Raw genomic sequence first — 12,988 nt, forward strand, 5'->3', positions numbered from 1 at the left:
AAGCAGGATTAGGGGCAAGGCCAAGGACTCTGAAGTCCAGCTTCAAGGAGTGATGGGAACCGTGGTCAGATGAGAACAAAGCATTTGTATGCCCAGTCAAGGTCTCGTGTGCGAAGTAGGCTGGGGCGCAAGGAATTGGAAACAAGACAGATAGAGCAGGCATATGAAGGGAAGTAAGCTGGGAGTAGAGAATATAGGGCAGGAGCTTTATCCAGGACTCAGAAATAGTACCTGGAAGCTGAAATGATCAAGTGGGAAGATTTCTTTATTTCCTACATGGTGATGGGTAGTATTTCGGTTCCTAGACCAATCATCAGACTCATCAGAAATTCCAGTAGGAAAATCCAAGATTTAGACCAGTTTCTTAGCCAGACTTTTGAGTGCTGTTATCCCTGTGGCTGTTGTCAGCCTCAATTTCTGAAGAGACCTTGGCCACGTCCATTTTGAAAGATGATCCATAACCCTCATTCAGTGCTCTGTGAAGTCCTGTTCTGTCCTTGCAACCCCGATCCTCCAGAGTTTGTTTTCATCTGCGTGTACATAGACCAGGTGAGACACAGGACCTAAGAGTGCGTCTGGAGTGTGCTGCACAGAACCTGAGCCTTAAGCCTAGAAGGAATGTGAGAGTGTTTATCCTATTAGTGTGGCACCAGGATTTATAGGGTGATTTGGATAAAGCAGTCTTGTGTCTGACACTTATGCACCAAGACACATCTTTAACTAAGACTCTTACCTCCTACTCTACCTTCAAATAGTGTCTTCATTTTCAGTTACCAGGCTGAGACCTAAATCCTGCCCCTTTCTCCTCTCTAGACACAGTTTCTCCTGAGACACAGGAATGTCTGGTTCACTAGTCTAGAAATATCAGTTGTGAGTCTAGCAGAGACTTCACTTGTGTCCTGCCATGGTGCTGGGTTCAGCAGCTCTGTGGCTTTTTGCACTGGGAATATTGCACCAATCTGCTATCTCTGCCACAATGCAATGAACTCAGCATAGAGAAGAAAGTATCTGTTTTATTATTGTTATCTTATGCACTCATGCTACTCAATGCTAAGGGCTTTAAATCACTACAAGCCTTGCTTGATGAGCTGGTGTAGTTTTCATTGAGGTGCGGTGGGGGTCTTACCTGGAGTGTGGTGGCTAAATTCAATCTTTGCTTAAGTACATGGAATTTCCGTTTATGCCAGTGAGGTAGTACATGTGCTGCCTGTAGGCCATTTCAGCACTTGTTTTTAATCATACAAGGAATTGCCTGTATCTCACTGTGACCACCTCCCTCTTTCCAAATATACCCTTTGCTTAAGTGGCCTTAGGAACAGCCTGAACAAAGCTTTGCCTTCTCTGGCACGTTTCTTCAAAATAAATTTATTTTTGCACTGCATTCTTGTGCATCAAATTTCAAAAAGTCTAGCTTTAAGTCACTGATGTCTACAAAATCACTTCAAGAGCAGTGCGTGAGATCTGCCTCATTACACTGTGCTATATGGACACAAGCAGTAGTTCAGACAGTGGTCATCAGCAGCACTGTCTCCTGAGCACATTTTGATCACGTGTAAGTCAGGCAAACAGCATCAGTCTTTACCATTTTAATTTTCCAAAGACAGAGAATTAAAACCTTTCCCTGATCCCCTTTTTCCCTGCTGCCCAGGACTGATCTGTGCTGAAGGTACTCATAAGCAGCAGATTTCAAAATGATTCAATCTGTTCTGAAAAATGTTGCACAACCCTTGATTTGGGACTTTTTTCCCCAGTTGGTTTTTTAATTATTATTTTCAAATAAATATCATATTTGTTATTTTAAAATATTTAATATATGCCTAATCTCTTCCACTTTCACACAGACATCAGGAAGACTTGTCAGCACTTTGTAGCACCAAAATAGGAGAAACAGTCAATGTCAGGCTCCCTGTTGCCACTAAGTGAGCTTAATGCACAGTGAGATGTAGGTCTGGGGCAGAAATATGTAGGATTTGATCACAGAGCTGCAGTGTGTGTTGAAATAGTGGGCGCACCCATGGTGTGTTACTTGCTGGGCTGCCTGTTTGCCTGCATGACCCACATGCTACCACCGAGGAATCCCCTCCAAGCTGCAGCAAGCCCTTCGCTGCCAAAACTCCCTGGTATGAGACTGACCTTCTCCTCTGGTATGTGAGACTGAGCAACACCATATGTAAACGTCAAAAGAGGATAGACTAGGACGAAAGGATTTCCTAAGATTTTAAACCCTCCAGACTTAACACCACATCAGGCAAATGCCAAAATCCCAGGTAACTCAGAGAAGAACAGTGGCAACATCTAGTGGCCGTTGAAGCTATAGGTCTGTACTGTCCACCCTTTATCTTTCCTACATGCCACATAACTACCCGGCTGTGCTCAGTGCTGGACATTCTCCTTCCATCAGGTATGATTGTTTGGGAATAGATATCCCCACTAGGCATCTTACTATTGTCTAGTTTTAAAACTTCTCTCTGAGGTGCATACTGAAGGCCAAGTTTATCCCTAGCCTGCTGCGTAGCTGCTTAGTAATCCTTTGGCTTGGCAGGCTTTTGTTCCATCCTTCAAAGTCTGTTTGTCTGGCTCCTTCTGACATGATCTGCTGTGAGAGGAAATGACTCTCACTTGAGAAGGTTGTAGAGGTTAATAGGGAATTTAATCAGAGCCCTGGATACAGCAACCGTCCTGCAATGTGTCAAACCATCTGGAGTCATAATCCTACTATGTCAGCTTTATTAAGCAAAACAAGATGCAGTCCTAATCTGCAGCCTGTGCATCTGTAGACTTATTTCTTTGTGAGCTGTTCTTCTGGTTGGACAGAAGCTCAGGTCTGACATCAGCAAACATTGCTGCCCCTTCCTGAATTTCCTGTCAGCAAGTCAATCAGAAATATGCTGGGTAATTCGAAGATTCACCTCCAGACCACTGCATAAGGAACATCTCCTTGCAATTGATCTGAAAAACATCCTCAAAATTATACCTGGACAAATGTCCAGAGCCTGCAGTCTAATCCCACAGCTGATTCCAGCGTCTTCTGCAGTGCTCAGGAATTGCTGTCTGTGAGTGAGATGCATCTGGAAAAGGTGACCTCCTACCGCTTGTCCTAAACTGAACACAATAAACCTCTCGGGAACCAGAAACTGAGTAGACATGAACATGAACTGAGTTAAGGTTAGCGCTAGGATTAGACTTGGAGCCTGAGGATACAGGGGGATATATTTGATTTTCTGGCTGATTTTGTTTTTCTGATCTTTTGGTTAATATTAAGTTGAATCGTTCAATGTAAGTTTATAATCAGATTTAATAGAGCTGACAAACTTCCATTGATATCAGATTTACAAGCAGAGGGTAGGTTAGAGCAGGCTGAGGGGCAGTGATGGGGCAGCCAGCTCGGGCCAGGCCATGAATTTCTTCACCCTGTCAGTGAGCATTTTATAGACTGTAGTACCAAAGTTTTGGATCTCACTTAAGTTTTTGCCTGCATGGGGCTTTTTTAATGTATAGGGGCTTTAAGTCTAACTTAGGTGTTTTTATCCCTGAGATATCCCATCCTTTTTTGGACTCCTTATATTCTCTTGGCCTTAGGAGTTTGATGATAGTGCTAACTACATGTGCTGTACACATAGCAATTCCTCCTGGGTGCCTGGCAAAGAAAGTGAAAAAATGCCACCTGTAAAGTGCATATCACAAGTTTATTTTTCTGCACAAACAAATAGAAAGTGATTTTAAATTGGAAAAAAAAAAGGGACAAAACAGAAAAGGAAAAACAGGATTTCCATAAACAAAGATGCCAACTCTGGTCTTCTGGGGTCACATCTTGCACCAGACAGGGCACTACTGCAGGGCTCCCATTTTCAGAGTACTGATGGGTCTCTTCTAGGATCTGGATGGGTCTGATAGGGGGTGCTGGATATTATAGCAGAAAGGGAGCATATTCTTTACAAGGGACAATCTTGCCATGCACTGTGCTCATGTCTGGTGATCAGTGACTCCTCATCACACACAGTCTCTTCTGAGATTCTTCCTCTCAGCTGCTGTATGATCTTGAGGTTACCTCTGGTAAGTGTTCCCATAAATTCAGAGGGAAAGGACTGTTACTTCTGAAGCAAAGATAAAACCCCAGAACTGCCATAGCTGCAATGTGTAAACTGCAGCAGGATAGAGAGGAGGGATGCTAGGCAGTTTTAAATCAGAGCCCATGCAGACATCTTCAAAGGGGACACTGAGGTTTGGCCTACCACTGCAGCTTATAACTTAGCAGGTGGGACATAAAACTTGTTAAACAACTGGTTTTGTCTGTGCTTGTTCAACAGCTGAGGAATTAGACATTTGGAGAGGCTCAAAACAAGCTTATATGCTTCAAAAGTATTCCTTGTAATATCACCTGTGACCTTTCTAACAGGCCAGCCACAATATTTTCAAGAGCAGACACTAGCAGAGCTGCTTAAAGCCAGCAGTAGTTCAGGTTTCTTCCTTACAACTTAACAGATGCATCTCAGTATTATTTCTCATCTCATCCTACTTGCAGCTACAGGCCTTCTTTGGGATACACCACAAGCAGTGTAGGCCTCATCTGCAACACCCTCTGCTTCTGCAGATCATGTCCTGTGTCAGCATAGGATCCAGAAAAGTTTGTAAAGGGCTGAGATCCATTACACTAGTTTGGATTTGCTTCTAAACATCACTTTGAACCAAGGATGTAAGTAAAATGCAGGATTCCCAGCCTCCCGGTTCTTTCTATTCCTCTTATGTTTAATATTCGTTCTCCAATCAAACCTACCTTTTTTTTCATCTCCTGCCCATTCCATTATCAGAAATGATGGGGCAAGTGCAGTTATTCCGCTCACTTGGGTCATGACATCTAACACTGAGCAGTGTTTGGCCATCACGCCTTGGCAGGTATCATTGTCTCCCAGAAAGCTGGAGTGGGATCACTGAAATACTAACTACATGCAATCTCCCTTACATACTAAGGCCAGACATCTCTATTTTTCCAGTGGCAAAATGAATTTCCTGAGACACTCAGGCCCTGAGAGCAGTTAACTTTAGGGGCCTCAGGGAAAGGGACACTGGAGTAAGATTCAGACTTTCTGAGGTTACTTCTTCACTGCAGAATTATCTTGAGCACCCTTTCTCTGGTCCACACAACCCCTCTCTACACCTGAGTTCAGTAATGCTTTCAAGCCTGGGCTGGCTTGTCTGTCTAAGGCTAGTGGCTTAAACCAATAGCCAGTGACAGACAACACTCCACAAGGAGATGAGAGACAAAGCTTTTGGAGCACTGCTAGTCCTTGAGCTCCTTCCCACAGCTTTCCTAGATAAAATAGAAGACTCCTCCTTCCATGTTTGGGAAGAAACACAGATATTCAGTTTACTTTAGCACACAGGATGTTTTTTCCAGAAATGCCGGCAATGCAATGCAGCACAGGATGAGTGAGAAAGCAATATCCAAGATAAGTTTTGTAGCATGGCTGCTCTCCTTCCCGGGAGCTAAGTGGATTCTGGTGATCTGAATTAACTCCATGGTGAGGATTCCTCCTGAGACATCCTCTCTGGAGCTTTCCAGGGACACAAACAATCTCCTCAACAATTCAGGTTGGCTGCTTCTGTGTCATACAACCAGGCGCAGCGCCTATTCTGACTCAGCCACACCTTTGTCCATTAACTCAAGGTGTTCCCAAAGGTTTTCTGACAATCCTCTTCCATGGCTGATAGTGTGCCAAGTGTAAGTGCTGTCCTCCTCTCTCCCCAGCATGCTCATCCTATGTTTCAGGCCCCCCAGGAGTGTGCACTGCAAAAACAGGCCTGCAGAACAAGTCCAGCCAGAGTGAAGGATTCAAAGGCAGGATCGTGTATTACTTCTCCTTTTCTCTCATTCTCTCCCGCCCAAGCTTGTCCAGGATTAGAGCTGCTAGCTAAGTTCTCCAACCTTCTTTTTCTTCATGGGAGAGCACATATGAAAAATCTCAAGGTGCTCACACAGAAGGACTTCAGAGCCTCCAAGAAAAAGTATAGACCCAGCTTTCATGAAAAGAGCTACACATCATAAGCTCCTGCCGTGCAGAGGAAGGTTGGCTCAGACTTAGTGTGAAACCATACTAGCTGCCCTGCTCACAGACTGCATCAGCCCCACTTGCACTCCTTTTTTTCTCCCCAGAACCTACAGTTTTGTATATCCAAAGTTTGTGCACAGTCCAGTCGGAGAACAGCTACTGCTTGAAGGAGAGGAGTGAGTCTTGTGGACAAGATGGACACTTGTCTCAAGTGGGGCTATGAGACTCATTCTGCCTCCCATACATATTCCTTAGGGTTTAGCAAAAGGCTGGGCAACCCTGACCCAAGAAGAGGTGGCAAGCCCCTTCCCTGCAGCTGGGGCATCTGCTGTGTTTGGACTCAGTGCTTCAGGAGCAGTGCTTTCTTGGTGTACTTGTGGGATTGCACTGTAAAAGTGGTTGGTGGAAAAGGAGGAACACAGGCAGAAAGTAAATGGCAGGGGTGTGTGTAAACCAGAGTACGAATGACATGCACATACACATGCACAGTTCCTATTAAGATGCTGAATTCTTCCTTGGGAAATGGAATGCTTTCTTCTTGTATGCCTTTAGTGTAGAGGTTAAGTCAGAGTCTAGCCTGGGACATTCAGGGAATAACCATTACTCTTTCCCCAGTATCGCCAGCAAACTGAGCTCTGTATGTGTATGTGAGTGCAGATCTTCGGGGATTCTCAGAGCACTTCAGTTTTTACCAAATAGACCCCAAGGATACCTAAATCATTTAGTATGAAATTTTACTTATGACTTTCTGTTTTCCTGACCTCCACTTCCATACTGAGAATGTCTGTAAAGGGCCTGTAAAGGTTTTCCAGCTCATCACAAAGTTTTCAGCAAGTATTATGTCATGACCCATTTCTAATCTAGCCACACTTCCATCCTAAATAAACAAAAAGATCATATGAAAATGCATTTTCAATCCTGCCTCCTTTTAAAGTCAACTGTACCTTCTCCCATGCAATCCACCTCTGTACTTACAGCATCCATATCCTCTTCCAGTGGGACTAATGCTGCAGAGCCTTTCTTTGTGCCAACAAGCCACTGCCTGAGCTTAGCTTTGATTTTGTGTATCCTCAAAAATTGATACTTCCTTTTGCAGTTTCCACAGCTGGTGATAGCCCTGCCAAGTCCACTCAAAGGCCCTCTTTGGCAAACTGCTTCCAGACCTAAGTCACGTTTTGTATCAGCTGGGATGACTCTCCCTTTTACCCCCAGCCCTGCTGACTGGAGGAATGGGCACGCATGGCCACTCTCCTGCACAGGGCACACTGCCCACATGTGCATGGGCAAACACCACCGCTCACTCTGCTCTCTTGCTTTCTTTCTCATGCCCTTCCAGAGGGAAGTCTGGGAGAAGTGTCTAAGGTGAAGCCCCACTTTTACTTTCACTTCCTGCTGAGTGTTGCTGTGTACATGTGTGTGTGCATACAAGTGCACGTGTACAGACTGACAGGCTCAGAGAGGAGCAGTCTAACGGGAAAGCTAGGACTTCTGTTCTGTAATCCCACCTCTCACCCTTCCTTCTCGGAAAGCTGTTGCCCCCAGTTTCCTTCCATTCAGGGGTGACTCCAAAGCCCTTGGGAAAGGAAAACCACTGCCTCCTGTGTGTCCTCATGTGATACAACCCCTGCCATTCACCCCCTCCAGAGGTGGGTTTTGCTGCTGTGTACAAGTTCCCAGCCTCTGTATACCACACATGTACCCTTTCTCCACATTCTTCCTCCTACTACATCCACAGCCAGTAAGCCTTTCCATGAAGTTTCCCATCTAAGACCAAGGGGAGGCTGGGGGAGAGGGTGGTGCAGAAGGGGAGTAATTTTGGTTTGGTTTTTTTTCTTCATTTTGTGTCACTCATCCCAATGTACTGAGCTGACATGAAAGACAAAACAAGCACTATCTCTGCGGGGCCACAGATGGGGTGGGAGGGGTACCTGCCTCAGTGGTGGCCAAAACTTGGCCTCCACACATTGGCCTGCATCCCTGTTCTTGCTGCTGAGAATTTGGGCCTGGCCACCTGAAACCGAGAGGCAGAGGCTGGATTTGGAGAAGGCCCATGGCCCACCTGACCAGACTCTGGGGAGCTCTGATATGGTTTTGGGGACTGGCTGAGCTCCACCTTGAAGGGTGCCGGTGTAGCAGGGGCTGAAGAGGCCATTTCTGTTCTCCACAATGGCTCATCCAGCGTGGTTGCTGAGCGGGGCATAAGCACGGTAGGTGCCAGGCTGCTAGAGGCTGGCATGGGAGCCGGAGTGGAGAAGCGACGAATCTCCTGGGTCTTGGCTGTTTTCACGGGCACCTGCTTGGCTGCCATGAAGGATGAGCTAGCCTGTGGGGCTGGCTGACCAGAATTCTGAGTGCTGGGGCTTGGGGGATCCCCAAAACAGAACATGGCTGACTTTAATTGATAGGGCTGGTGGCGCATTATATCAATGACCTTGATCCCTGATTTCTGGCCAGGTGCCTTTTTCACTTTGCTCTCTGCTTTGCTAGCCTGAGATTTGCTGGCTGCCAGGGGATAGAAAGGGGAATGCATTGGGTTGTAAGCTATTGGAGGGGGAGCCCGGATGTTGGGTGAATATTTCCAGGATGAGGGTAGAGAAGGGGAAGGAGAAGGGGTCCTGGGCTTGGGGTCTGGCTTCGGTGTTGTCTCCACCACATATTTGTCCATCCGGCTCTGGCGTTTGGCAAAGAGCTCTGCCCCCTTGCCTTTAAGCTGAGGCATGTCCTGGGCCCCATTTACCAGTCCAGCATCTGGCTTAGGAGCCACTGGAGGTGGGGTCTTGAACTTACGGCCCGAGGACTGCATGAAGTTGCAGGCCTCAGCACCCAGGCTGAGGAAGTCTTCCTCAGGCCCAGACTCAAAGCCTGCCCCGGGGTGGTCACCTTTCGGCTTCTCATCCAGGTTCTGCACCAGAGACAGGAGCTCAGGATTGGGTGAATTCTTCTTCTTCTCCTCAATCTTACTGAACATGGGTTTCTTGTTGCCCCGCCGGCGAGCCTCCTGCAGGATGCCTGTGCGGGGAGCTGGCACAGCAATCCTCTGCTCCCTGGAGGTTAAGGGCTCCGAAGGAGGTCGTGGCATTGCTGGAGTGATGGCAGGAGAAGGCTGCTTTGGCACAGGGGAACTGCTTCTCATGTGCTGTGATGGTGCTGGACTAATATACAAAGAAGAAGAGGCTGTTCCATGGACTTGTGGCTGGGATGCTGCAGAGGCCACATCCCCTCCTGGCTTTGAGGGAGTTGACAGAAAGATAGAAGTGGTGGATGTCCGAGCAGTGTTGGCAGAAGGCTTGGTTTCTGGAGAACTTCCTCCTTTTGGCTGTGACTCCAGTGGTGATGTTGGCCTTCCTGGTGCAGGGATATACAGAGATGTGGAGGAGCTGACTGCACCACGGTGTGTTGGCACTGGTGCGTTGGCAGGAGCCGGAAATGAGAAAGGGGAAACCACTGTGCTTTGCCCACTCAGATTTTCACTGGGTTTTTTGGGTGCAGATGGCCTAAAGATGACAGAGGATGTTGCTGGGCGTTGGCCAGAAAAGCCAGGAGTAAAGGGCCGTGCAGACCTGTTGAACATGCTTGTTGAGCTTGCAGAGAAAGGGTCGGGGGTGCTTGGGGGAGGTGGGAAGAAAGTGGGGCTAGGAGCAGCCTGAATCTCAGTAGGGAGGGTGGCTGGCTGCTTGCTGGGCACTTGCACACTTTCCAGGTGGATGCTGAGGGGCATGCTGTCTGCCTTCTCCTCTGGCACAGGCATATCTCCGTTCACTGTGCCCTGCTTTGGCTGGGCAGCTGAGTCAAGCTGGGGGCTCTTCTGCACTGGAGCTTTCTCAACTGTGTACTTCCCAGCCCGTTCCCTCTGCTGCTCAAACAATCGTGCTCCTTTACCTGAGGCCTCACTCAAACCTTTTTGCTTCTCTTCCTTCTGTTCAGTGTCAGACTTGGACTTCTCAATGTCTAGGTAAGTGTTGTCCCAGTCTGAGTGGTTAGTTAGGCTTCGGGCATCAGAGAAACCTTCCTCATCAAATTCAGACTCGCTAGTTGGAAAAACTCCGTCTTCCTCCTCGTAGGAGCGGTCTTCGTCGACACTCCCAAAGCTTACCAATGTATACTTCTTAGCCCTCTGCCTGCGCTTCTTAAACATCAGCACCCCCTTGGAGTGGGGGTTGGGTGCATCTGTCAGCAGGGATGCAATGGTTCTGCACTTAGTTTTGGCTTCTTTCACGTTCTTCTCCTGGATGCTCTCGTGGCGGTGGAGCTCTGAAAGAGAGAGAAAGAGGCAATCTCAGCTCAGCAAAAGGCTGGGTGGGCAAAGGTGGACAGTGATATGGCAGTAGGTGTTCTAGTACCCATAGGAGGAAACCCCTTGCCCTTCTTTTTCTTTGCTGCTTTTGCTGATGATAGGGTCTTTAGGAACTGTCGATAGAAACCCAGGAGCAGTTTTCTCTTTCCCTGCAAACACAATACGAGTAAATGCAGGTGTGGGGAGGGAACTTCTCCCAGAGGGAGGAAATCCCCTGAAGAAGGTGGCTAAGAGTCCCAGGCATTTTTACAGTGCCTGGGAATTTTTACCATTTACTTATAACCCAGAAGGCAGAGCCCTGCTTTCTATAGACCTTCCTCTTACCATATAGAGGACTCCCAGGAACAAGTAATATCTCTGGCCCTGAGAGTTCAGGAAGCAGCCGCTGCTACTGTTAGCACCATGCATGTGTGCAACAGAGACGTGCTCTGCAGGCACAGACAGGCTTCTCCTGATCTGAGCCCTGCAATGCCAGATACGGTCAGTGTTGTGCAGCAGCCTTGTGTTTAGGGGCTGTTTGCTGCTCTGCAGCAGCCCTGACACCACAAGATGCAAAGGAAGTATGCTTTCACCCTTGCTGGAGTCCCTTCCCTGTGCCCCATGCCCAGCAAAGAAGACAAATATTTGCTCCTGACCAAGAATCCTAGACCCACACAACTGATCAGCCAGGCCAGAAGGAATCCACTTAGACAGGCTTACTTAGACAACACCGCTTTGGACACTGGCATAAAAGTGTGGGATAATCATTTTCCACCTGCTCTGCCAGCCCAGCGGTCAGTAAAGCCCCAGGGAGGAATGTTGTGTTCTCTGTCTTTGTGTGCAGGGAAAACAGGCAGTGAACAAGATTCAATAGCAAAACCAAACTCAGCTGCCCTAAGGAAAGTATGGACTTGTCTTGAGTCAGTGTTGAAGTGACAGAAATCAACACTAACCTTGCACAGAAAAAAGCCCCACATACCTAAACCATAGACTAATTTCAGTTTTCTTTCAATTCATCCTTTTCCTTACTCCTGTTGTCTTTTTCCCAGCACAAAAGTGCAGATGAAACAACCATCCACTGTCTAATAATTTGTCAAAAAAATGTGTTAACACCTTGTCCGGCCCTACATTCTCAAGAAGGAGGTAAAAAATTATGCCCTGCAGAAGAGGGAGGGGTGGGAGGGGAGAGGAGAGCTGCAGGCAGTGCTGGGGGATGGTATTAGCTCAAGAGATGATGGAAGCTGCTCAGTCCTCTCAGGATCTCACTTCTGACCATTTTATCACAAAGGGTTCATTCAATGGGAACTTGCTAATGTGGCAAAGTCACCTGCAGTGGGGGACACGGAGCTTAGCTAAGAAGTTTACTAGTTTTCCTGAGGGCTGCAAATGTCTCCCAAAACCTGGCTAGGCTGCCCAATTGTGGCAAGTGTCATCATTCCGTACTGCATCAGTAAGCACAGCAGAAAGAGCTTCCCTCTCCCACCCCATGCTGAAAATAAGGTGTTGATTCGCAGAGCAGTCATCCTTCCAGGAAGCACTCAAAATTTGCAGACATTCCATAGCACATGCTGCTACTTTGGGATTTCAGCAAGAGGACTTCTGTAGTTTGAGATCACCTCATTTGGATGCACAGTCCATTCCTCTCCTTTGCACCCAGAAAACTGGAAGCAGCAAAATCAGTGCTGAAAAAATGGCTCACTATTTGTACTTGCATTTGCAAAGTGAAGGCTCTCTGTGAAACTTTCCTGACAGAGTGACTCCACCCTGCTGAACCAAGATTGAAGTAGTGTCCAGGTTTTTGTGTTTTAGTGCTCTTCAGGGCAGTCGTAGACTTGCCCTCCAAGACCTGCTCTCCATGATGGAAACCAGCTGCAGTCCCTGAAGGACTGTCCACTCCACTTACAAATCAGCATGCATGTGTCTCTGGGGGTTGTTCACAATGGAGGAAATAAGGGAGGTTGCTACAAGCATCCTTGCTACAAGCTATGAAACCTCACCTTGTGGTATTTGGTTTGTAAATTTACAGGGAGAGAGAGCAGCACTATGGAATCTTAGTCAAGTGCAGAATATGTAAACTGGAACTAACAGTGAGGGAGCTACAGCATCCAAAGGGAGGGTCTGCGCAGCCCCTTCTGACAGCAGAGTACTATGAAAGCACCAACTCTCGAGTCTGGGTTAGCAAATACTGTCAGACAAAATATAAAATAGACAGTCTTGGCTATAACTCCACCAGCTCTTGATCCTGGCTTAGCATTAGCAACCATGTACAACTTCCCTAGAAAGTTGCTCTGAACTGCCCTGTGCTCTGAAGCAGCTGGCAAGTAAGGCCCTCCGGGACCTGCTGCTCACCTTGGTCTTCTCTTTTTCATACTTTCCTCATCATCAAAGGCTAAAGCACATAACTACTTATACCAATCCTCCTAACAGAAAAATGATCATGCTATTCAAATTACAATCTTTCACAGGAGTTTAAGAAAAAAGAGAAAGAGAAATCTTCCTGAGATGACTTGTTGAAGGTAAAAAGCAAGAGTGAAATCAGAATAGGCAAAAGGAGAGTAGAATAAAAAGGAGAGGAAAGGAAAGAAAGAAGAGAGAAGAAAAAAGAAAAAGGAAAGAGAAAAAGAAGAGAAGAGAAGAGAAGAGAAGAGAAGAGAAGAGAAGAGAAGAG

The 12,988-nt window shown here is 47.0% G+C and overlaps 1 protein-coding gene across 1 annotated transcript in view; it reads right to left on the minus strand.

Moving 5' to 3' along the window:
* Positions 1-4,077: 4,077 nt before the first annotated feature.
* SYNPO2L (synaptopodin 2 like) overlaps positions 4,078-12,988 on the minus strand; it is a 39,374-nt gene continuing 30,463 nt past the window's right edge. Inside the window, exon 4 of the mRNA XM_027700263.1 lies at positions 4,078-10,298. Coding sequence (XP_027556064.1) covers positions 7,981-10,298 — 2,318 coding nt within the window. The 3' untranslated portion in view covers positions 4,078-7,980. The remainder of the gene's footprint in view (positions 10,299-12,988) is intronic.

Source organism: Neopelma chrysocephalum, unplaced genomic scaffold (genome assembly GCF_003984885.1).
Source record: "Neopelma chrysocephalum unplaced genomic scaffold, ASM398488v2 Primary Assembly neopelma1_143, whole genome shotgun sequence".
Lineage (NCBI taxonomy): Eukaryota > Metazoa > Chordata > Aves > Passeriformes > Pipridae > Neopelma > Neopelma chrysocephalum.